Source organism: Dipteris shenzhenensis, chromosome 8 (assembly GCF_047967505.1).
Source record: "Dipteris shenzhenensis isolate YYH24624 ecotype China chromosome 8, Dip_SZ_1.0, whole genome shotgun sequence".
Classification (NCBI taxonomy): Eukaryota; Viridiplantae; Streptophyta; class Polypodiopsida; order Gleicheniales; family Dipteridaceae; genus Dipteris; species Dipteris shenzhenensis.
This window is the reverse complement of record NC_141603.1, coordinates 2152813-2177639: the sequence shown is the minus strand read 5'-3', so window position 1 is coordinate 2177639 and position 24827 is coordinate 2152813. Positions and strand designations below refer to the sequence as shown.

General features: G+C 44.8%; 1 protein-coding gene across 2 annotated transcripts in view; it reads left to right on the top strand.

Moving 5' to 3' along the window:
* LOC147898948 (uncharacterized) overlaps nucleotides 1-23960 on the top strand; it is a 78736-nt gene extending 54776 nt beyond the window's left edge. Inside the window, exon 11 of one of the 2 annotated variants that reach the window (XM_087378637.1) lies at nucleotides 23788-23960. In XM_087378637.1, coding sequence (XP_087234763.1) covers nucleotides 23788-23952 — 165 coding nt within the window. In that variant the 3' untranslated portion in view covers nucleotides 23953-23960. Of the gene's footprint in view, nucleotides 1-14866; nucleotides 15059-23787 lie in introns of those variants that run through there. The other variant, XM_087378638.1, reaches the window with a different exon arrangement.
* The last annotated feature ends 867 nt before the right edge of the window (nucleotides 23961-24827 follow it).

Below are 24827 nucleotides of genomic sequence, written 5' to 3'. Positions count from 1 at the left end.
GTGCTGGTTGGAGCTAGAGCCAACTTTGGTAGAGGAGTGGTTGAGCGTAGAGCTCTTGGAGGAGCTAGGAGCTTTGCTATGCTGTTGGAGAAGCAGCTTTAGACGGGCATGCGAGACGTTTGTTGCTGAGATCTTGGACTTAGGAGATAATGCGAGGCGTTTGCAGGTCGCGTAGTCCTACTGGAAGCAAAGGCAGAAGTCTTTGCTAGAGCGTGTTGCGAATGCGAGCCTTTGCTCTAGGTCTCTCCTAGCTCTGCTATTTATTTAGCAAAGGCAGAGAATCATTGCCAAGAACTCCTCTCACAAAAAACTCTTTAATCTCACTCGAACAAGGAAGAATTCTATCACAAACTCTCAAAGGAGATGATCAGAACTTTCTCACCAAATGAATAAGCGGAATAGTCTCAAAGTAGACGAAATTATTTCAAACAAATGGAAATCTCTTTTAAAGATTGAATTGAAATCTCTTTCTCTCAATTAGAAAACTCTCAATGATGAAATGAGTAGAATTCGACGAAAATTATCTCAGTGGACGGAAATTTGTCTTAATAGATGGGAGTCTCTCACCGGAAGTGAACTCTCATGGAGAACACTCAAGAGAACTCACAATCACTCAATCTCTCTCGCACCCTCAAGAATCGCAATGCCTCATTGGAAGGCAAGGGAGCTCTGATACCATGACAAAATATGAAGAGTGGAGAGGAGAAGAGTGGAGATGAGGAGAGAGGGCACAGCTAGAGAGCACAGCACAAATGACTAACTGTACACTAGATTTAGTTAAAAATGTAGAATATATACAAACCCATTTACGGTTAGGGTTAGGGCATCTAACCCTTTCCTTTATAGCACTCTATTGGGTTAGTGCTATGCACATATGATCACATACTGGTGCTATGCACACATGATCACATGATGTTGAGCGTGAACTCTCAACATGGGTAAAGTTCTTGAAAGAGCTTAGATTCAAAGAACTATCAACCCCATTCTGCTTATTCAAAGTCAGGCATTTGCGGAAGCTTCGTACATTGTAAGTACGTTGTCTTCCTTAATACTTTCGATGTAATATGGAATTCTAGCATATAAGATATGCACAGGAAGATGCACCTATTTTATGAATACAATTCAAGGAATTTTGGATCAATGTCTATTTCTTCGGAAGGGTGTTTGCTTGCCATGTCCATGACTTTAGTTTGAATATTTGTGTGGACCTTAAAAAATTGGTAGAAGAGTGTGTTTTTATGAATGTCTATATGGATCTTAAAAGATTGGGGAAGAGTACGGTTGTGAAAGGAACAGATTGAGTTGTGAAGATATGTCCACATTGGTTTGTTGTTGTAGTTGATGAGATTGCTATTAGAATGCAATGGTATAAATTCAATTTCATTTTTAACATGCGTTTTTTATACGTTGATGTGATTCCAAAATAATTCGAATATAATAAAGTAAATGTTTAGGCATTAGGTGTTGAAAGATTAGTGATGCCTTGTATATCACATTAACACGAGGATAAGTAGTTGAGCGATGCTGAAACTTCCGTCCGATAAGTGTGAAGTCTGGCTTCAAGTAGTTGTAGTAACAAACAATCTAGTACATCTAGTTGCACGTAATAAGGTGGTAAATTGTGAATGTGTACGGAAGCTTCAATGATCTAATCAAGCGTGCGGTGGAATGTTTATATTCTTCCACGATAAGTAGAATTTTTGTTGTTATTTTTTATTTGTCATCGTCATCGTCATCGTCATCGCCACGTTTTGTAATACCCCACAGTAGCTACTTATGGACAAATAATCAACGACAGCACCGTAAACTAGTTGCTAGACGATGGTGCTTTTTCGAGTAGGCCAGAAGAATAAGGATCTAAGTATTGTTTAGCCTTACAGGGTGCAAGCAATATTGTGTTATATATGATTTTAATAGGGGGTGAAAGTTTTCGCATTACTCGAACACTTCTCCCAATAATTATGAATTCAGATTTCAACTATTTCAATAGTGAATATACTTAAAAATATGGGTACCAAAAGTCTATGTTAATCGCAGAGCAGCTACAATTACCACACCAGCAGAATCGGACAAACAGAAATTTGCCCATGGCATCCAGCACCAACCGCCTTCCATGCATAAGAGGGTAAATAGACACAAACGGTAGAGATCCGATGACAGAGGCAAACTGAGATCATAAGAGGGAAAAAGGAGAGAAACAAGCCGAGAGATTCGAAGATAGAGGCAACCCAAGATCATAAAAGGATGAGGAGACGGAGACAAACGAAGAGGGAAGAGAGTGAGGAGATGGAGATAGGCGAAGAGATGAAGAGGGAAGAGGGAGACAGCAAAGCCGACTCTCAAAACAAAACAAAAAACAACCGAAGACAGGGAAGATCCACTTCTGGTGGATCCTCTGCTATTAGCTTTGTAGGCTTTGGCCCTTGGAATTTCTTTAGAAGATTCACATGGAAAGCATTGTGAATCCTCCAATGCTCTGGCAATGCCAACCTTTATGCGACCTCAGCATTGTGAATCCTCCAATGCTCTGGCAATGCCAACCTTTATGCAACCTCATTTATTTCTTTTGTAACCTTGAAAGGGCCATAGTACCTGGGAGATAACTTTGCATACACTTTATGTTTGCCTTTAAACTTGAGGAGCCTAGCTTTCTCGAACTTCAAAAGTACCCAATCCCCTTCCTTGAGATCTAATCATCTCCTATGCTTATCTCCAACTCTTTTATGCTTCTCTTGAGACCTTTCAATTGCTGTCAGGACCAGGCTGAAAGCTGTCTAGAGGTCTCTCACAAATTGATCAGCTGCAAATATTTCATCTTTGGTCCTCAGGATAGGTGGCAGAATCACCTTCCCATAGATGACCTCAAAGGGGGCTTTCCCTGTAGAGCTATGAACTGTATTATTGTAAGCGAACTCTACCAATGGTAGGTACTTTTTCTAGTCTGAACCTTGGTCACCCACGTAGCATTTCAGCATATCCAATGCTGTAGAGTTTGCTACTTTACTTTGACCATCTGTCTTGGGATGGAAAGAAGAATAAAAATTCAGATTCGTCCCCATATTATCAAATAAAGCTCTCCAGAATAGACTGGTCATTCTAGGATCTCGATCACTCACAATGGACTTTAAAGATCTGTGCCATGAAAAGCTTAGCCATATAATCTGCCTTTATGGTTTTGCGAACCGGAATGAAATGAGCTTGCTTGCTGAATCTATCAATGATAGTCCAAATCCCATCATTCCCTGACTTTGATCTTGGCAAATAAAAAACGAAGTCCATTGCAATACTTTCCCACGGTGCCTGAGGCACGGGAAGAGGCATAAGTAGGCCAGGTGCCTTCCGTCTATCATACTTCACTTTCTGACACGTAAAGCATTCAATAACAAACTGATGTATATCTTTCCGCATCCCTGGCCAAAAGAAATACCTCTCTAGTGCTTGAGTTGTTGCTGTAATTCCTCTATGCCCAACATAGGGAGGTGCATGTCATTCTTCCAAAGTCTTTTTCCTCATCTCTTGGGTAGTCATCTTTCATTAGATACCCATCTTTCAGGGAATAGTTACTGGTGGACTGCCCCTCTTGCATAAGCTGTAAAATCTCACCAAAATCTGCATCATTAGCATATTGCTCCCTCATGTCTTCCAGGTCTTGATAATAAGCAATAGTCACATTGTTGACCTGGGGTCTTCGGGACAAGGCATCTGCCACTTTGTTCCGAACTCCCGGAGTATGGACAATCTGAAAATGATACATTGACAACATATTTGCCCATTTCATATGCTTCTCAGAGAGTTTTGTCTAAGTTAGAAAATATCTCAGACTTTGGTGATCTGTTTTAACTGTAAAATCTGCACCCAAAAGATAATGCTTCCATGTATGGATGGCATGAATTACAGCCAGCAACTCTTTCTCATAGATTTCTCTGCATCCCGGAGTCTCCTGCTCTCATGGGCCACTACATGACCATTCTGATGCAATGCAGCCCCAACACATTCCCCACAAGCATCACAATCCACCTCGAATGATTGATACAAATATGGAACTATTAAGATTGGCTCTGTGGTCAGCCTCTCTTTGAGTGTGGTGAATGCTGTCTTTTGAGAAATTCCCATATGAAAGCTGCATTTTTCTAAGTAAGATCGTGGAGTGGAACGGCTATATCCGCAAAATGCCTGATAAATCTTCTGTAGTAAGAACACATGCCTGTAGTAAGAACACATGCCTAGGAAACTTGGTGATAGCCACTCTTTAAGTCTATCTTGCCGAAAACTGAAGCCCCATTTAACTGATCCAACACATCATCAATCCGCGGAATAGGGAATCTATTCTTGATGGTCATTTTGTTCAGTGCGCGGTAATCGACGCACATACGGAATGAGCCATCTTGCTTTTGTACTAGCAGTACAGGGGAACAAAAAGGAGAAGAACTGGGCTGAATCAGCCCCTTGGACAACAAGTCTTGCACTTGAGTTATAATCTCCTCTCGTTGAGTTGCACTAACTCTGTATGGGGGCCAATTGGGTGGCTCATTGCCAGGAATGAGTTCTATGCCATGATCCTGAGGTCTCTCAAGGGGTAACTCCCTTGGCAAAACGTCAAAAAAGCAATCTTTAAAATTTTCAAGAAACAGAAATTTACTTTGATCTACCTCACTTATTGTTAGAAAATACCCAACAGAGGGTACACGCAGCGGAAGACTTATAGTAATGCCCAGGAGCTCACACAGTGTGCGGTGTGGGTGTGGAATCACAAACTTCTTTACTTATGTGCATACAATAGGTGTGCAGACTCATCAATAGACAATGAACCAACCAGATAGAGAAACCACCAAAATATATATTTCCGTCCACAAATATGGACACAATACAAAAGAGACAGATCCAGAGTCCCACCAATGATGTGGTCCGCTGATCTTACCACAAGGTTCTTCTTCTATCTGCTGGCTATCTCTAGACTTGAGCCCGCGTGCTCCACCTCGAGCTTCTGTAGACTTTCCGTCCAAATCACAACACCTTGCTGCCCTGAGAGACAGCCAAGGTTCAGCCCTTGAGAGCTCAGTCTGCAGGGCCCATCCTCTTCCTGTTTGTAGCGGAGGATCTAGGCTACTTTTGGAGATCACAGGTGGCGGGTCTCACAGGGTTGAGGCTCCCAATCAGGCAGGAGGAGGAGCTCCTTGACTCAGAGTTTGTAGATGACACGGCCTTGTATGTTGAGGGCACCACAGTGAGTCTAGAGAGAGTCAGAGGCGCCTTGGCTATCTATTGTGAGGCCTCGGGGGCACGGATCAACTGGACAAAATCCATAGGCTTCCTCACGGGCTTTGAGGAGACACAAGAGATCAGTGAGTGGGGGAGTGACTTTGGTTTCAGATGGATACCGTGGGGCCAGACAGCGAGATACCTTGGATGCTATACAGCAGAGCAGTAGATTGCCCCGGTCCTTGAGAGTGTTCGGCGCAAGCTTCTCTATTGGAGCTCGGCCAAACTCTCCCTCGCAGGTCGCGCCTTAGTGGCAAACCAGGTCCTTGCCACTGCCTGGTATATTGCCTCCTGTTGGTGCTTTCACAGAGGATGCATTAGGCAGCTCTGATGGTTGGTACGAAACTTCCTCTGGGCCGGTTCAGACGGCACGAGGAACACTAGGGCGCGAGTAGCTTGGCAGACAATGATCATGCCGCAGGCACTAGGAGGCTTGGGTATCATTGATCCGGAGATGCAAAGGAGTGCCCTTCTGGGCAAGCTGGTGATTCGTGGCCTCACCCAAGGTGCCGAGCACAAGCTGACTGAGAGGGAGGATCACATTCTCACGCTTAGGTGTATCATCGAGGAGGCGAGGGCACGCAAGCAGAGGGCCACGAGTCCATCGCGGAGTGGATCCTTCTCGAGACTCTCAAGGGAGATCTCAGCATAATCGGTTCAATGTCTTCGATGCAGAGAGCATGGACACCTAGCCAGGGACTGCCATCGAGGTACGAGACGACCCACCTAATAGCAGGATCATCAGCGTGAGTCCCGTAGTTAGGTCCGTACGCGTACGGACGTTTTTTCCGTACTCCATCCGTACGTCATTTCGTACGTTCCCCCCCCCCCCCTTGTGTGTGTGTGGGGGGAGGGGATTGATTTTGTGCCTGACCAAAATCTTGGAAAACACATTTTTTAGCACTATTCTAATCCGTACACTGCTAATCCGTACTCCGTACACTGTTGGCCGACTTTGGCTGTGGTTGGCCTCAAGGATGGTCTCAAGGAGGATGAGGAGGAGGAGGACGATGGCACTGATGCAGATGATGATGAGGATGAGGATGAGCAAGAGAATGAGGATGAGGATGTAGCTTGAGGCTTGAGCCTCATCGGTTGTGAATTGTGATGCATTTCAATTTTCAGCTTTATTTCCGGGCTGTGGCAGCCTTTTCTTATACGATGTTTTGCCTTTGTAGTAACTACTTCCAAGTTTCTACTACTAGCTTTGATCATGATGTTTGGTGTAGTATTGATCTATCGTTGACACTAGATATCAGAATCCAGATTCCAGATGACTCTGGTCTCTGGAGGCTGGACTCTTTGAACTTTCATGAATCATGATTCATGACTTTAATATTAATACAAGTTTGAAGTTTCAAGTTTCAAGTTGAAAGTTTTGTAGCTCTATGTCAATGTATATTTTTCTAAATGTTTTTGGGTAAAATTAGGGTCACGTATGTTTCAGCCCTAGGGGCTGAACCATATTTCCATACTCGTCCGACGTATGCGTATGGTAACGTATGGAAAAAACTATGGTGAGCCCTAGTTGGACAAGCAGAGTCACCTGCGCAGGTAGCAGCAGCATTCTCAAACCCCCTGGGTGGAGCCCTCCTGTGGGAAATGGATGAAAGTGGAGCATAAGAAGAAACCAAACAAAAAAGACTCTGAACAACTGACGAAGGAGAGCCTAGCTTAAAGCGAAGGTGAAAGCGGAGCACGAGGCAGCCTCTCAGTCTCAGGGAGACCAGACCATGGAGGAGGAGTCTGCCCCCTCGGTAGGTCCCACTGGGGAGGGGACCCATGAACACATAGGCAAACACTCAGCAGCCGTAGGACCTAGGAGGCGTGCGGAACCCCACTCGACAAACTGACAGACTCGCTTCAGTGGTAGAGGAGAACCCGGGCTCACCGGCCAGATCCCAGAGACTGGCTCCGGCCTCACCCCAGGCTTCTTCTTCCACCGACAGGGGAGACACCCCCCCCCACCCCCCTCCCCCTTTTGACCCCTCTCCGCTGCCACCAGCCGCCCCACTTCCCGCCCCTGTTCTTCCTCCCCCCCCCGCCCAGTTCCAATTGTCATCACCCTCACCACTCGCCCCCTTGCTCTCCACCGCCCCCTTTGACCCAGACAATCCCCCTTCCTGCCCCTTCAGCATCCTGGGTTCCATCTCAAACCGTGAGTGGTTCGTCCTCTCAGTCTTCAGTTCCCCAGTTCTAGCCCGAGCGCCCTCTTTCGAGGGACTTCTGGAGGTTGGGACCCTGGAATTACCTGTTTGGCAACTCGCAATCATTTCATTCAAACGCCTCTACAAAATCCGTTGTTTGAATTGATGGAAAGCACCGAGTAGTTTACATTGGTATCCGAGCTTAGGCAGTGGTCCTGTACTCTGTGCTTTCTCTTGTTGAGTCTCTCCTTCATTGAGTCATCTTGTCATCATGGCAGCCAATGGACCTGACCCTCCTCCTAACCTGCATGAGTTGAGTGCTCTCTTGTCCAACATTGCTCAACAGGTTTAAGTGCTGGAAAGCAACCAAGCAGAAACTCATGACACAGGGCCCCAATCCCAAGGAAGAGGCCGTGCGGACAACACCAATTCCAACAAGGAGGGAAGATCATTCTCTTTTTCCCCTCCTCGAGGTAGATGGCGTCATTGGAGTCCATCTTCTTCGAGACGTCGATGGAGACGAAGGTATGCAAAGCATAAGGTACCTCTTGGAGACAAGCTCTTCAAGTTTACCAAGTACAAGGGAGAGGACAAGCCCGAGGTCTTATTGGCCTAGATCCGAGACCTTGAGTATTTCTTTGAGGGGGACGAGTACGAAGACAAGGCGAAGATCCGGTTTGCCGTCCTGCACATGCAAGACCGTGCTTCACTCTGGTGGGCAGCTATGGTCAACACTGGACAGCAAGCCCACACCTGCAAGCGCTTCAAGAAGAACTTGATGAGGCATTTCCTGCCTAAGGAGTTTAAGAGAGATACAATGGTGCAATGGGACATCCTCCGCCAACGCCAAGAAGAGAAAGTCAGTGAGTATGTTGATCGTTTTTGGGATACTTTGTTAAAAGTTCAAGCATTCAGTAGGAAGTATAAAAAAGAGCAGCGAAGGAAGTTCTTTGCTAGCCTACGGTATGTCGTTCAACATGAGGTGGACATTGCCGCTCCTACTTCTCTCGAAGATACCATCAACATCGCCTTGAAGGTGGAGAAGAAGTAGTCTTTCTCCAACAAGCGGAACGGCAGCAACAACAAGCGGAAGTCCCAGGGAACCTCTTCCAAGGAACAAAAGGGTAAGGAGACAGCAAAGGACGCATCAAAAGAGCAAAAGTCAGCCAGCCAGCCTCCTCCGAAGAAAGCAGCCCGCACTTTCAGCTCATTGTCTCCACAACAGAAGCAAAAGTATTACTCCGAAGGGCGGTGCTTCAAGTGTGGCAAGCAAGGCCACAACTTCTACGAATGCCCTCAAGCTGCCAAAAACAGAAGCAGCAAAGAAGCAGCCCCCAAAAAGCCAGCTTTGGTGGTTAACAAGGTGGAAGCACCTCCAGAAAAGGGAGGTGCAAATGACACCCATAGTTTGTTGAAAACATGGGGTCAGGTAAAGGATCGATTCGCTTTGTTTTTGTTAGATAGCGGAGCTACTCACAACTTTATTTCTCATGAGATGGCACAGAACTTGGGGATAGCCCCAGAGGATAAAGGAGAAGCCTTGGAGGCAACTGCAGCCTTCAAGAACCAAGAACAGAAGGTGTATCCCATCATCGGCAAGCTTCGGGTACACATCCAGGGGTACTTGGATCATCTACCCTTCATGGTGGCACCACTTCAAGGATCGGATGTAATTCTCGGCATGCCCTGGCATAAGCAAGTCAACCCCCGAATCAATTATGTGAAGAATATTCAAACCCTCCAACATAAGGGTAGAGATGTGAGCATTACAGCGGGAGTTTCAGGAAACACCATTCCTATGGTAAGTCATGCACGATCTCCCAATTTGCTTAAGAAAGGAGTATGTTCTTTTCTAGTGTTTGTACGCGATAAGAAACCAAGTGAAGAAAAGTCAGATCCTCTCACAAACGAAAGATTAGATTTCCTTCAGGAATTCTCTAGTTGCTTCTCTCAAGAACTTCCTAGTCACCTCCCTCCTGAGAGACCAGAAGATCACAAAATTGACATAGTTCCAGGGTCTTCACCTCCAAATAGACCCCCATATAGAGTTAGTCAATCCCAGCAAGATGAAATCTTCAAGCAAGTCCAAGAACTCTTGGACAAGGGATTGATCCAACCCAGTAGTTCTCCCTTCTGCTCTCCTGTCTTACTAGTCCAAAAGAAGGATAAAACCTTCAGGATGTGCATAGACTATAGAGCCTTAAACAAATAGACAGTTAAGAACGGTTTTCCGATTCCTCGTATAGACGATATCTTTAATCGTTTAGGAGGATTTGAAATTTTCAGCCGCATAGATCTTAAGAGTGGCTACCATCAGGTACGAGTTGTACCTGAGGACATTCATAAAACTGCCTTCCGAACCACATTTGGGCTGTATGAATATATGGTAATGCCATTTGGCCTTACCAATGCCCCAGCCACGTTCAATCAGCTGATGGAACGGTTGTTCAGGAACTATAGACAGTTCATTGCCGTCTTCTTTGATGACATTCTCATTTTCAGCAAGAATGAGGAAGAGCATAAGGAGCATCTAAAGATTGTATTTCAAATCTTAGCTGAAAATGATCTTCACATCAATGAGAAGAAAAGTGAGTTCTTTCTTCCTGAGATTCACTATCTTGGTCACATTATCTCACGAGAAGGTGTCCGTATGGACCCAACCAAGATACAGACAATTATAGAGTGGCCTGACTTGAAGAATGCCCATGAGATAAGGTCTTTTCTAGGCCTATGCTCATATTACCGAAGGTTTATTTGGCATTTTGCTGAACTTGCAGTCCCTCTACATGATCTCACTAAGAAAAATCTGAAGTTCAGATGGACCCAAAAAGAAAAAGACTCTTTTAATGCTCTAAAGCATGCCCTGACTACAGCTCCTGTACTTATCATTCCTGACTTAAGGAAAACATTCCTAGTAGCAGTTGATGCCAGTGGCGATTGCCTTGGGGCTTCTCTTACTCAGGATGGTCATGCTGTGGCCTTTGAAAGCCGACGGTTAAGAGATGCTGAACTTCAATATGATATCTATGAAAAAGAACTCTTAGCTGTAATTCATGCTCTCAAACTTTGGAAACACTATCTTTTAGGGATAGATTTTCTTGTAAAAACTGATCATGAAAGTCTTAATATTTTCTAACTCAACCTTTGATCAGAGACATATGAAATGGTCTACCTTTTTGCAATCATTTCATTTTCAGATACAATATACACCTGGAAAAGAGAATGTAGTGGCTGATGCCCTTTCTCGTAGATAACGGCTTCACCATATTTCAATTCCCTATCATGATGAGCTAACAGCCCTTAAAGAATTCTATGAGGGAGACGCTGATTTTGCTCAACCATGGGCACATCTAAAAGATGGAGGCACCCATCATGCCTACCACATCAGGGATGGCTATTTATTCATGGAGAACAAACTATGTATCACAAAGCAGCTTAGATCTAAAGTGATGGAGGAACGCCATAACCCACCCTATGCTGGTCATAGGGGTATTGTGGCCACTTTTTCAGCCATGGATAATTCTATTGGCCTGACATGAAAAAGGACACTGCTGCATACATTTCAGCTTGTCTCGCATGTCAAAAAGCTAAGTATGAGAGAGGAAAACCCAAGGGTTTACTTCAGCCCCTACCCATGGGAACACATCACCATGGACTTCATTACAGGAATTCCCAGGACCAATCAAAATCATGACATGATTTGGGTGATAGTAGATCGATTCAGCAAGCAAGCCCACTTCATTCCTTGCAGAAAGAATCTCAAGGCACTTGAAGCTGCCCATTTATTTATTAAACACATCTTTAGGCACCACGGCATGCCCAAGTCTATAGTATCAGATAGAGACTCAAAGTTCACCAGTAACTTCTGGCAGGCTTTGTTTGAGAACCTTGGAACTCTTCTAAGTTTCTCCTCAGCTTTTCATCCTCAAACGGATGGCCAAACTGAAGTTACGAATAGTACACTCTTGGATTTGCTGAAATTTTATGTGCACGACCAGCAAACCTTTTGGGAGAAATTCCTTCCTCTTGTGGAGTTTGCTTATAATAACACAATTCATTCCTCCATTGGAAAAGCTCCTTTCGAAATTGTATATGGTAGATCTTTACCAACTCCACTCATGCAAACAAAAGAGAAAATCTTTCAGCTGATCAATTCGTGGAGGATTACGACTCTGCTTATGCCACAGTTCGAGCAGCCATTCAAAAGGCACAGGAGAAACAAAGAGCAGCTACAAATAAAAGACGGAGGACGTTTGCAGTGAAAGAAGGCCAATGGGTCTTATTGAAATTTGAGAAAGCCCGGTTAAAAACCAAAGTGGGCAAAAAGTGCATCTACTTCAAGCTATCCTTTCGATATTATGGTCCTTTTTAGGTGTTGTAGGTATTAAATGATGTCTCAGTCCGATTGAGACTTCTAGAGCATTGAAAGATCCACGATGTCTTCCACGTAAGCCTGGTGAAACCCTTCATTGGGGAACCACCTCAAGATCAAGAGCCCACACTAGACGATGCACCTGAAGTAGAGGACACTGAGATCTTGTTGATCCCAGAGCAGATTATTTTGCATAACTTCACTACGGGACGTCCAGGCACGACTTGCAAGATGTACCTTTTGAAGTTCAGAGGGCTCCCATCCACCGATGCCCAATGGGTGGATAGAGCTACATTTCAGGAGTGTCCTGAAATCCTAGATGCTTATGAGGAAGCATTTCAGTTGAGGACAACCGAATGAAAGACAGAGGGAATGCTATCCTGCTTCAACAACATGTATCCACTTGCTTGGTAATATTTCTTTCTGTTTTCCAATTGTATGCTTATTAAGAAATGAAATGTTTTCCTACTGTTCAGTTACGGTCAATGGAGACTAGGTCTAGCATTTGAGGGTGGACCCCCTCGCTTGGGGTTATGAGCATTAGTGACCCACAAGAGTGATGGCTTCTCTTTGAGAGGGACATCTGGAAACCACACCCTACCTGAGTACCCAAACATGGGACCCATCAAATGCACAGATTGCATACTGACCTAGGAATTATTCAAGAGAATGTTCCCTGAGCTTTGGGTGTGGGTCTGGTAGCATGCAAAGAGTAATGGAGATACAAGATAAGACGACAAACAAATGAGCTCAGTATGGCTCAATTATGACCTTAGAGTACGTCAGTAGATAGTCCAAGCTGTTAGGAACCCGTGGGTGCGATCAGAATTGAATTCTGACAACTTTGAAATTTAGGGTTTTTGGGAGTGACACGTGGCAGACTGCCACATGGAATCTGAGCTGGCAGGTCAGTCCACCTGTCCCACACATGTGGCAGCATGCATGGCAGGTGGCAGGGCATGCAGGCCAAGTGTCTGGCCCCAAATCTGGTAGATTTGGGGCAGGTTGTGGGCTGTCCTCTTTGGGACTGCAGCCCACCAAAAATCTGGGACAAGTGTCCACCTTCCACTCTGGGCTGGGGGGGGGGGCTGAGCCTATAAAAGAAGGGCTCTCCCCTTCATTCCCTACATGAAAAAATTTGTCACTTTTCTTCTCCCTCCTTTTGGTTGATGCAGTAGAACCTCTCGCTCCTTGGGTGCAGCCAGCTTCTCCCCAGGCCATTCTCTCAGAAAATGGTTCAGCAGATGGAAAGTGGAAGCATATTTGACCATGCCGCCTGAAAAGGTCAACATGCAAGAGTTTCAACTGTCTTTACTAAGCACTTTGCGGAATCACTAGTTGACAAGTGAAAAGAGGGTAAAGCTGGAATATTACCAAGACAACATAAATCCCACATGTTGGTCTACATACATGTCCATAGAGACTCATGCTCAGTCTTATATTAGCACACCTATCCCCCTTCTATATCGCAGAAATATCGCCAGGTTCCGTACCAGATCTCATACATTTGCCATTGAGTAGGGAGCTTGGATACACCAGCCTAGACATGCTAGAGTCTGCTGTACCCTTTGTGACATGCAGACAGTTGAGACGGAGGCACATGTAGCTCTACAATGCCCCCGATATGCACATATCAGGGAGGACTACTAGCAGATACTGGGGGACTCCGCTCAGTTGACATCAGTTCTCTTCACTGCCTCTCCAGCAGCATTGGGATCTTTTGTCACTCGTCTTTTTACCTGTCGTCAGGAACTCATAGACTCCTGACCCCTGTCCTTGAGGAGACTCTTTTTACATTGTATCGAGACGGGTCCCATGGGTCATTTTTTGGCCCCCCGAGGACGCTAATAAATTCTACTTCTACTTCTACTTCTCACCTCAGCAGCACTTTCTCTCTCTACAGCAGCACACTCTCTCTACAGTTCCAGCCCCTCCTCTCCAGAAATCTGCTGCCTCTCAGCTCTTCTAGAACAGCAGTAGCATCCTCTCTCCTTCTCGTAGCCTGGAGCAGCCACAACCCCTTTCTCTCTCCTGCATGGTTGTTAAGACACTCGTGTCTTATGATAAGACACTTAAGACACGTGTCTTATCTTAAGACACCTTTAGACACTCGTGTTTTTTTTTTTTGGTGGGTGGGGAGTAACAACACACATTGAGTTTGACTTAGCCATGCTATCATTGATGGTGACTTTGGATCTAGCAGTGGCAGTGACCTCATAGATTCAGATTAGGATGAATCTTTAGAGATTTGAGTCTTGAGAGTCGAAAGCTTCCTTTCAATTATATGTATCGAGATGCAGTTTTCATTCATGTCACATGTGACAAGATTCAATTTTCAGTTTAAACCTTTTAGTACTCAAAACTTGCGAGCTCTTCAGTCGTGAGTCTTAACTTTAACTTTTAAGTCTTGAGTGACGAGTCTTGACTCTTAACTACATTGTACAAGTGCATTGTTTCTTCTTGCATTATTTAAGTGTAGCTTATTGTACTTCTAGAATCTAACAACTAGCTATGCTAGCAAGTTGTACATTTGTATACTTATACAGATATTAATTAAATATTTATTATTATAACCACAATGGCGTGTCTTACGTGTCTTATCTTTAAGACACTTTAGACACTCGTTTCTGAAGCGTGTCTAACGTGTCGTGTCTTAACGTGTCTTACAACCATGCTCTCCTGCTGCAGTCTTTCTCTCTCTACTGCAAAATTTCTCTCTCTACTGTTCCATCCCCTTCCCCTTGCAGAAATCTGCCTTTCTCTGCACCTCTGGAACAGCAGCAGCTCCTCTCTTACATCCCCTCCCTTGGGGTTAGCATTGGCACTCTCTCTCTACAGCTATCACTCCATAAAGGCTTTCTCTAGCTGTTTTTCTGAGCTGTTCTCATTCCAGCCCCATTTCCACACTCTCCTCACCCAAGGGAGCTTCAGAGGCATCAAGGACTTCATCTACAAAAGGGTCAAGTCACGAAGGGAGTCTGTATTGTTAAGTTTATCTCATTTACAGCACTATTTCATGTTGTTTCTATTATCTTTCTAGAAACTAGTGCTTGCCTCTAATGTTGGATGGAAGTGGTGATTGTTGCAGGCTTCTTCCTTGTGGATTGGGCAAGCCAAGAGTTGAAACCTGAGCTTGGAGTCGTCCTTTCTGTTGTCTACCTTGTACATATGCTCTTGAGTCTTGTATCTAGGTCCTAGGTTTTCACTGAGTTCATCAGTTTGGAAGGTGCATTGCACCTTGGTCTTGTATCTCCATTTTCAAGAATAAAGTGAGCTTGGATAAGGGAGGGGCCCCGTCTTGGCCCCTCAATCATATTGCAATTTCCAATGATGTCACTTTGTGTTGAAGCTGTATAAGTCTAAATTCCAGCTTAATTGCAATCTCTTAAGTTCAAGTATATGTGTTTGGCAACTCGCAATCATTTCATTCAAATGCCTCTGCAAAATCCGTTGTCTGAATTGATAGAAAGCACCGAGTAGTTTACACACAGGCTCCACGACCGTGCTCGTAGTCAACCATAGTACTTGATATTTCGACAAGAGTTGCAGAGGACAGTGGTTGGCCAGACAGACTCGATACAGATACAAGATGACCTGAAATGCCGCATCTAGCTGAATGGGGATGAACCAAACTCAGTCTAAATGATCTGGTGAGGAACGGATGGCTTACCGCCGCAAATCATCTGTGATAGCATGAGAACCTGTAGCCGCTCCACATGAGCCCAATCTATATCCGATAAATCAGGCCCCTAGCAAGGCTGCCATACATCTCCGCTTGGTGGACCAAGGAGTCAAAAGCAGTCCCTTGGTCCATGGATCTTGAAAGTGCGAGTGGAAGCACTGCCTCTCTAGTCTGGCCAATGAAGCGTATCCCCTGCCAAGGCGAGCCTGCATCGCAGGTCTCACAGTGAAGATGGGTCTGGAGAAGACAACCCCAAGATACGTGTATGACGAAACTATCTCAACAGGTGACCCATCAAACATGAATTGCTCCTGGTGTATGACGGCTTGAGATGTATTGAAGATCCTAACCTTGGTTTTACCAATGTTGACCTTCAAATCATGAGACTCACATAAAAACTGTAGTGCATCAAGGTGTGTCTGGAGCCCCTCTCCTAAGGAAGACAAAAGTTCCACGTCATCTGCATACAGCAATATCCGGATCAGCGTGCCAGCAAGAGAGCATCCATCCCTCCCTCGGTGTTTGCATCACTGTCTCGAGCTCGTCAATGTAGAGGCCAAACAGGGTAGGTGATAAAGGACACCCTTGTTTGACCCCAATAGTGCTCATGATCTCGTCTGTCCACCCCGACCCTGCCCGGACTCTGCCTGAGACTCTCTCGTAAAGTGTCATGACAGCAATATCCGGATCAGCGTGCCAGCAAGAGAGCATCCATCCCCCCCGGTGTTTGCATCACTGTCTCGAGCTCGTCATTGTAGAGGCCAAACAGGGTAGGTGATAAAGGACCCCTTGTTTGACCCCAATAGTGCTCATGATCTCGTCTGTCCACCCCAACCCTGCCCGGACTCTGCCTGAGACTCTCTCGTGCCATGACAGCCCAAATGATCTCCTGGTCATAACCCAAAAGGCGCCGGAGGAGGCTGGCTCTTGGAACCGTATCAAATGCTTTACGGAAATCCAATCTAAGTCTGGGGAACCCCTCCTCTCTCACCACCAATGCAGTTGACTCTCGGGGGGCCTCCAGTACTATACCAAAAGCTCGTCCAATGGAAGGGAGGATGGGCCTGTACTTCCTGGGAAGTCTTGGAAACCAAAGCGTCACCGGAAAGCGAGGCACATGTCCTCTATAGTAAAGCTGTGGTACCAGGGGAAAAGGAAAACCAAGTGCGTGGGGCGAGTCCATGTCCTCTATAGTAAAGCCGTGGTACCAGGGGAAAAGGAAAACAAGGTGCGGGCCAAGATAGATGGGGCTTTGCTCAACTAGTGCCTGGGTGGTATCGGATGAGCTCACACAAAGAAGGAAGACTCTTCGTCCATAGATGGTGACTTCCTGGATGTGGTCCCCCTCTAATGCTAAACTCGCCTATAACCAATCTCGGATCTGGCTCCTAGAAGGGGTGACTATCCGGCCCACTATTGCTCTGTCCGTGAGGGATTGAACGACTTGCTTGACTTATTGTTTGTCCTGGGGGGAAAGAATAACCTTGACGGCTGCAGGGATCGAAGATGCTGCCATTTGAGCCCTTTTGGCCGGACAGAAGTTGCCACCGGGTTCTCTTTCTTCCAAGTGTCAACAATTAACCCAAAGCTCTAGAAAGAAGAAAGAAGGCCACGCTGGTGCTGCAAATGGGCTGACACTCAGGCTGAGAAATGAGCAAACTCGAGCAACGTGCCAGCAGCCCGTGGTGCCACAACACCTCTAGACTTCTCAAGAAGCGCACCCTGCTCAAGTCCCACTCTAAGGGGGCCTAGAAGGAGACCCTCAATACTCAGCCCCAAGCAGGCTGTCCGCCTTACTGCAGCAGCTCCAAACAACGGCTAAAAAAGGGCGGGAAAAGGAATAAAAAACCACCACAAGGGGGGCGGAAAAGTAACCTCGCGGGAAGATGTGGGGGTGAAGCGAGAAATAGAGGGGAGCGGGAGAGAATGAAGAAAGGGGGAAGAGACAAGCGTGCAGGGGGAGGAGGTAGAAGATGGCGGGGGGGCGGCAGCAGCCTGCGTACGGGAGAAGAAGACCGGGCGGGGAGCTGAAGAGCATGCGGGGGGGGAGGTGGCACGGGGTGGAGGAGAAGGCATTTGGGGGGGGGGGGAGTGGAAGAGGCACAGGGGGAGGCGCAGACAAGCATGGAGCAGATGGGAGGGGAGGCAGAGAGGGAGCAGCAGGCGGAGGGTGCGCGGGAGTGGAAGCGGAGCAGGAGGGGCACGGGGGAGGCAGAGGCAAATTGGAAGGGAGGAAGGGAGGGAGGCTAAGGCGAGGAGAAGCTTGGGAGCAGTTCTACACTCCATAGTGATCATTTGTCTATGATCATAATCTTTGTTTTCCAATGTTTACTTGCATATAGGAAAACTGACAGAATCTACTAGAAGCATCCAAGTATTCTCTAGATCGTGTTTGTTCTTTGCAATGGGAACTACATCATTTGCATATAAACAGCAAAAGAACTGTCAAACCAGCAAAATTAAGATCCTTATTCATTGTGCAACTTCAATCATCTAGTACATCTACAAACAGACAAAATAGTGTGGGGAAGAGGGGGCCCTCTAAGTGACTCTGATATCAGTGCTTATGTTGACCTTGTGATCTATATCTGAGCCATCTACAAGAGATCTTAAAAGTTTCAGCCAAAATTTTCTCATACAATCAACGTGTCGCCTCTCTTAATTCTTGAGGGAGGATTTGCAGCTTCCCTATTCTCCCCCAGAGCTTACCTGTAGGCTGTGTCACAAGATTTTCAAAAAGTCTAAAAAGCAAAACTATAATACATTGTTTCCCTATGACTCCTTCTGCCGCTGCCCATATTATGATCACGAAGTAATTTATGGTAGAGCATTTTGGTCTCAAAACCAGGTTGGGATGGGGATCTTGCTCTACTTTCTTCTGCCCATTTACTGATTTTTGCTCCAGTATGGTGCCATAAAGTTTGGCCATTAGACTACTTGCCATAGCTGTCCTGTAAAAATGTTTGTGTCTTGTTTGTCTCCATTTTTTAAGATAAGGATTATCTTTTTGGTTTGCCAGTCCCTTGAAAAAATCCTCTATTGCTTGGTTAGCTATGCATGCAAGAACTTCTCTTGTTCTCTGTCCTCCCCATTTCAGCAAATCTGCCATACAACCTTGCAAGTCTGGTGCCTTACCATTTGCTTATTTCTGCAAACCCATCTCAAAATCATCTATTTTGATTTCATCCATGGCCTTGACTGAGATTGATTCCCTCCCTCCATTCACTGTTTCATCTCTTTCGTGGTTTTCTTTAACAAATGCTGCCGTATCTTCCTGTTCACCTCTCCCTTTTGGAATTTCCTTGCCTGACCTTTTCAAATAATCTCCTAGGATCTGTCATACGTACGTACATATGTATGTATGTATGTGTAAGAAATTTCTCTTCTCTCTTCATGGTTACTTTGCAATCTTTTTCTCTGAAGCATTTGTGGGCTGTTTTTGTCAGCTGAATTCTCATTTCAACCAAGCTTCCCCTATAATTAGTTTGCCTGGACCAATTCTTTTCTGATGTTCCCTCTATGGATAGAGAAAGATGTGTTATGGTCATATTTTTTTGGTTTGCCATCATTGCTGGCTGCATTGACACTGAACAAATGGTAATCTACAACAATGGAGCCATTTGTGGTTGTGCATCTATATATTTGTGTGGCTGAATACATTTGCCCCTTTGCATGTCTCTAGACCAAAACATCCACACAACATAGTAAATGTTTGCTGGTGGAGGTGACTTCACCATTATCTTCAGAGGTCGGTGCCACTTTTTTGCAATTTTATTCTTCATTATCCATCTCAACAGGGTCTCTGCCCTCCACTGTCATGATTGCTTGTTTGGCAACTGTTATTGCATTGAATTCTCCTACCCTGCCTAGAGAAGGTCTCTCTGTCCTTCCTTCCCTAGGTGCAAGAATGGATCTATTCTAGAGATTCTCATTTGGCAGCATGTTAAATTAGTTCTCTGCAATCCCCCTTTTACGCAAGCTGAAATCTCTTTTATTGCCTTTTCTAATTTATTTTCACAGAAATTGTCTGTTTAGGTCTTCTTTTACAAGTACTATTGAGTTAGGTCTTCTTTTATGCCATCTCATAGGTCTTCTTTTATGTCATCTCGTAGCATGTGATCCCACCAAAACTCTTTCCTCCTTTATATTCCTTCTTATTGAGGCCTTTGATTCGAAGATGCATTGTCCTCATGTTCTCATGTTTGTAATGCCACAAAAATCTCAGTTTTAGCAAGTACACCTTGCCCCTGCCATTGCTTGTCTATATCTAGTTCTTTATTCCATACCTTGATTTAAAGGTCCTTGAGTCCCTCTTATCCTTGTCTAGAATCTATGGCCAGCCGTCCTTGATGAATGCCACATACCTTTTTTCTGTGCATTGCGCATTATCTCTAATTTGTGTAATCAGTGAAAGTACTAACTCTTGGAGAGGTCTTCATATACCCAAATGGATGGTCCTTTTGATGATGTTTGTACTTCACACCTTTTACTTTGTTTGGGCATTCGGGAAGATTACAGTGAGGTGCCAAGGCTCGTATCGTTTCTTCCCTACACCAAAAGCATCATACCTTTGAGATGTGCATAGTGTTACCAAAGAATTCATTGATGGTGTTCTAAGAGACTTTCCTTCTCTTCTCAAGCTTTCTAAAAACCACATATTTATAAAATGACCTTGTTTCAACGTCTATATCTTTATTTAGTGTGCATTTAGTCTTTATTAACATTGCTTTGCAAGGGGAGAGCCTAGCAAGGACCTCACACGACTGCCTAGAGTAACTTTCTAGGTTTTGTTTTGTATTTTGAATCTTTGTGAGTTGATTCTTGTTCATATTTGTTACTATTTTTGAAATGGATCATCTACACTGAGACACATGGGACTCGATAGAGAGGGCTGCCCACAGTGATAGGATACACTTGGAGTCAGCTCATAGGAGGGAGACGAGGAGAGACGGTGGGATGCGAGGCTTTGGAGGAGTGTTCAGGCACTTGACATGCGACTGATTTTCATTGCAGTATGCTACTTCCCCTTGGACACATCATCATATGCACATGAGGTCACCATAGAGGCCCACAACCCATACTAGACGATATATGGTGATGGAATAGCGGGGCGCTCAAAGGATAAAAAACAGGATATGGCCGACACCTACTGGAGATAGGAGCAGTGTATGGATGACTTAATCATATATAACGGCCTTCATAGATGGCCGTTATCCGAAGGGCTCACTTGTTTTTTGCATGGAGGGGGGACGAGTATAGTGGATTACGTGATGGGCCCACAACCTTTGTGGCACATGTACATGACTTCACGGTCCCTTCCTCCCCACTTGGCGCAAACCACTCCTATCCAGCATTCAACATATCAACCACCACGCTAGCCAGGACGGGACCCGTTGGCCCCCATCGATGTCAAGATACACTTGGACCATGCCTTGGATGCGGTGTATATGAGCCACTTGTCCCGTGAGCTACTGACCCCTCTTGGAGATGATGTAGACCTCGCCCATGCCTTAGGCACTTTGGTATTAGTGGTCCAGGCTGCCGCCGCCAGGTATTAACCCATAACTCGTTCTAAAGCACATCCTCCAGTTGGAAGATGCCCCGGAATCCATGGTTTGATGATGAGTGCCAAGAGATGAGATCTCACCTCATACGTGACTGGGACTTGGAGCATCTCATGACACTGGAGGCGTAGATATCATGTCGGTAGAGGTCCAGGCTGCGGCCGCCAGGTCTTAACCCATGACTCGTTCTAAAGCACATCCTCTAGTTGGAAGATGCCCTAGAATCCATGGTTTGATGATGAGTGCTGAGAGATGATATCTCACGTCATACGTGAGTGGGCCTTGGAGCATCTCATGACACTGGAGGCGTAGATATCATGTCGGTAGACATGTTGGAAGAGATGGGCTTTCCTTTCACATAGGATAGATGAGGTGATCTGTGATCATATCATTTCGAGGAGGGGATCCCGCTATTGCATGCGGGCTTCTCTTTGAAGGTAAGCCACCCATTCCCATCACTAATCCGGGTATCTGGCACACGTATGTGATCTCGCTTTACAACGTCCTGAACTAGGCACCACCCAATATGTCTTCTCTACCTAGGCCCACCACATCCATCTTATTCACTGCACTGGATCCACAACCAGTAATCTCAAGACCGTGAGGGGCTGTGGACCAATTACTTTGCACATGTGTAGGAGGTTTTGGCTTCGATCCTAGCACTCTGTTAGATTGGATTGAGAGCACGATCGGAGTGCAGCAAGGATGCCTCCTCTCACCGACACTCTATTGATGAGATCACGACTTTTATGGATCCCCTAGAAGGGGAGGGATCCTTGCTTGCTGATTTGATGATACAGATACTATTGTACACGGATGACATAGTCCTTGCCTCCTCTTCAGTGTCAGGTCTACAGCAACAGCTAGAGGCCCTACAGTCAACTTTGGCAAGGCCAAGGTTACACTACTTCATAGATACATCTTCACTTACCGAGGAGATCCAGTTGAGATCATGCAATCATATACCTATCTAGGGATAGTCTTTGTAGGGTAAGTTTTCATGATGACTCAGGCAGCCAGGGCACGGCTCACACCAGGGCAAGGTAGGCACCCTTCTAGGACCCTCCAGTGAAAGGATTGATACACTGGTGAGGCCGACAACCATGTATGCAACGCCCTTTTGGGGGGTGACCTAGTGGCAAACTAAATGGCGGAGATTCTACAGGCTACAGGTAATTACGGGATCTAAGATGATTTGGAGCAATCCCTCAGCTCCTTATCAGATTGTATAGGCAGAGTTCACTATGATGCCTCTTGGATTGATGTTGTCTTCCAAACGATGATATATATTTACAAGGTTGGGGCCCTGCCTAGCTTGAGGCTATTGAGGGTGGCATTAGAGTCATCTAGATGACTATGAGATCTGAGGACGGTACCACTGTCTCTTTCAGGAGGGACATGGTTTTGGGCCACTTCCCACTAGGTTTGCATTGATCTCTATTTGATGGAGATGCGGTGACATAGAGAGACTTAATTGCAGCAGATTAGGCATTAGGAGGTGAGAGTGCCCCAGGATGATGACCATGCGCAGCAACATGTCACATCTTTTATGCTTTTGGGTCAGTCCCAGCAGAACATGATGGAGTTGAGGAGGAGATAGCCGACATGAGAACAGCATGGATCAGCAGGACGAGACGGCACGGAGCGGTGGAGCCAAGGACACAGAGACCACACATGATAAAGAGGTTGACCAGAGCACACACAATGGAGGTCCATCCTATCCTAGCTCTATTCAGAGGGGACATCGGCACTGCGGTGTCAATCTTGATATGGCCTACCGGATATAGAGATCAAGGAGACCACACCCCTTGCCACAACAAGAGATGACCCGATATGCACAGATACGAGACATCTTCGCAGCCCACAGGAGAGCCACCATGACACTTGGCTATGTATTTTGAGTACTAGCTTTGAGTACTAGTTTTTGAGTCATGTGTTTTCATAGCATAGCACTCAGCAAGGGCCTTAGCGAGCCCTTTGCTTCAGCTAACAGTGGCTTGTATGAGTACCCTTGGATTGTACTTTTGTCTCATAGAAGGCAGTAATACATCTCTCTCACTCTCTCTCTCTCTCTCTCTCTCTTCTTTCTTACGCACGTGCGCTCCCTCTTTTTATTAAAAAAACTTTCCACCTCAATTTGATCTAAATTATTCACTCTACAGCACGAGGCAATGCCCATGAGCACAAATGCTCTTCTTATAAACCTAAATTGTAATGTCTTAGTGCCTACCCCACATTGCAATATCTTAGTGCCTATCCCAATTACCTTTGTATGCATGTGTTGATAATTAATACATACATTGTAAGTATATCAACAGGAAGAAGGTATAATGAATAAAAACAAGATAAAAAAGTTTAAAGTGGAGTTGCAGTTTTACATGCATTTATGCTCCATGTCGACATTATGTTATTAAAAGGAACCATTTAGCCCATTGTTAACTCGTACAATACTAAAATTGAAGCATACACAAGCATGCAAGAGAACTGTCAAATTGAGTATGCATGTTGTGTACAACTGAGATTATGAATTAATTTTCACATGCAAAACAAGGTGGATTTTTCCCAAATGGGTTTATGGGATCTTTTTGGCATTTTGGATGTAGGGCTTCATGTGAAGACTTTATTATTCTTAGTTTAAGTTAACACATAAAAATGTATTGCATGTTCTTATAGCATTGAACAAATGTCTTTTTTGAGTAAAAGAAAGGTACTTTCAATTGAATATCCGCAAAAAATAAGTATAATGCATTTTTTCTAGTGCAGTTTCAATACAAAGGAGATGAAATGCTACCAGATGAAAAAACTATCGCTCAACTTGGAGCTCAATTGGCTTCTATTTACGAGGAATACATGTCAATTTTGCAATGTGCCATTGGATCTATTCAAGCCACACAAACATTTTCTCAAAATCTCGTTGAGGAGAATTAATCCTTTTGTTAATCACCTCCACTAATGCTTCAATCTAAGAACATGAAACGGTTAACAAGTCGAACTGTACATTATACCATACAATAAGAAGAGTCTAAATTGATAATGCATTGGATGAATCACACTAAGAGCATGCACTTGCAACAAGGATATATATATTTTCCTGGACGCAATGATCCTTTCAAATTTCACTCTTCTACCATTGACTTAAGCATGGGAGATCATTGCTATTGTGATAACCTGGTAGATCTAGAGATCCAAATGCATAGAGGCGATTGATTCTTTTCATTCATATCATCCCAATCCCGAATATCGTTTGGCATGACATTACACACATTGATATACAATTATCAGCCCAAATGCATAGAGGCCATTGATCATTTTCATACATGTTAGCCCAATCTCTCTATATCATTTGACACAACACTATACACTCTCTCATGGCTGCTTGGAGTAGTATTCAAGGTTCTTCTTGAGCAGCTAACAATAGGAGAACTGCTTTATCGCCTAGATGCGGCGCATTTTATTCCTTTCAAATGTCACTCTTCCTCCATTGACTTAACATAGGAGATCATTGCTAGTTTGATAGCTTGTGCATAGAGGCCGTTGATGGTTCTTATACGTATCAACCCAATCTCCCTATCATCTGGTATGACATTGTATACACTCTTCCTTACAATTTGAACCGCCACAAAATTGTCCCATATTGTGCATTCATTATCTGTCCATCATATTAAGCAAACCCATGATGAAAGATATGCATGCTACAATGGTTGGTGCCACAAAGTTGTCATATATTGTGCATTCATTATTTGTCCATCCTATTAAGCAAACCCATAATGCAAGATATGCATGCTTCAATGATTGGCGCCATA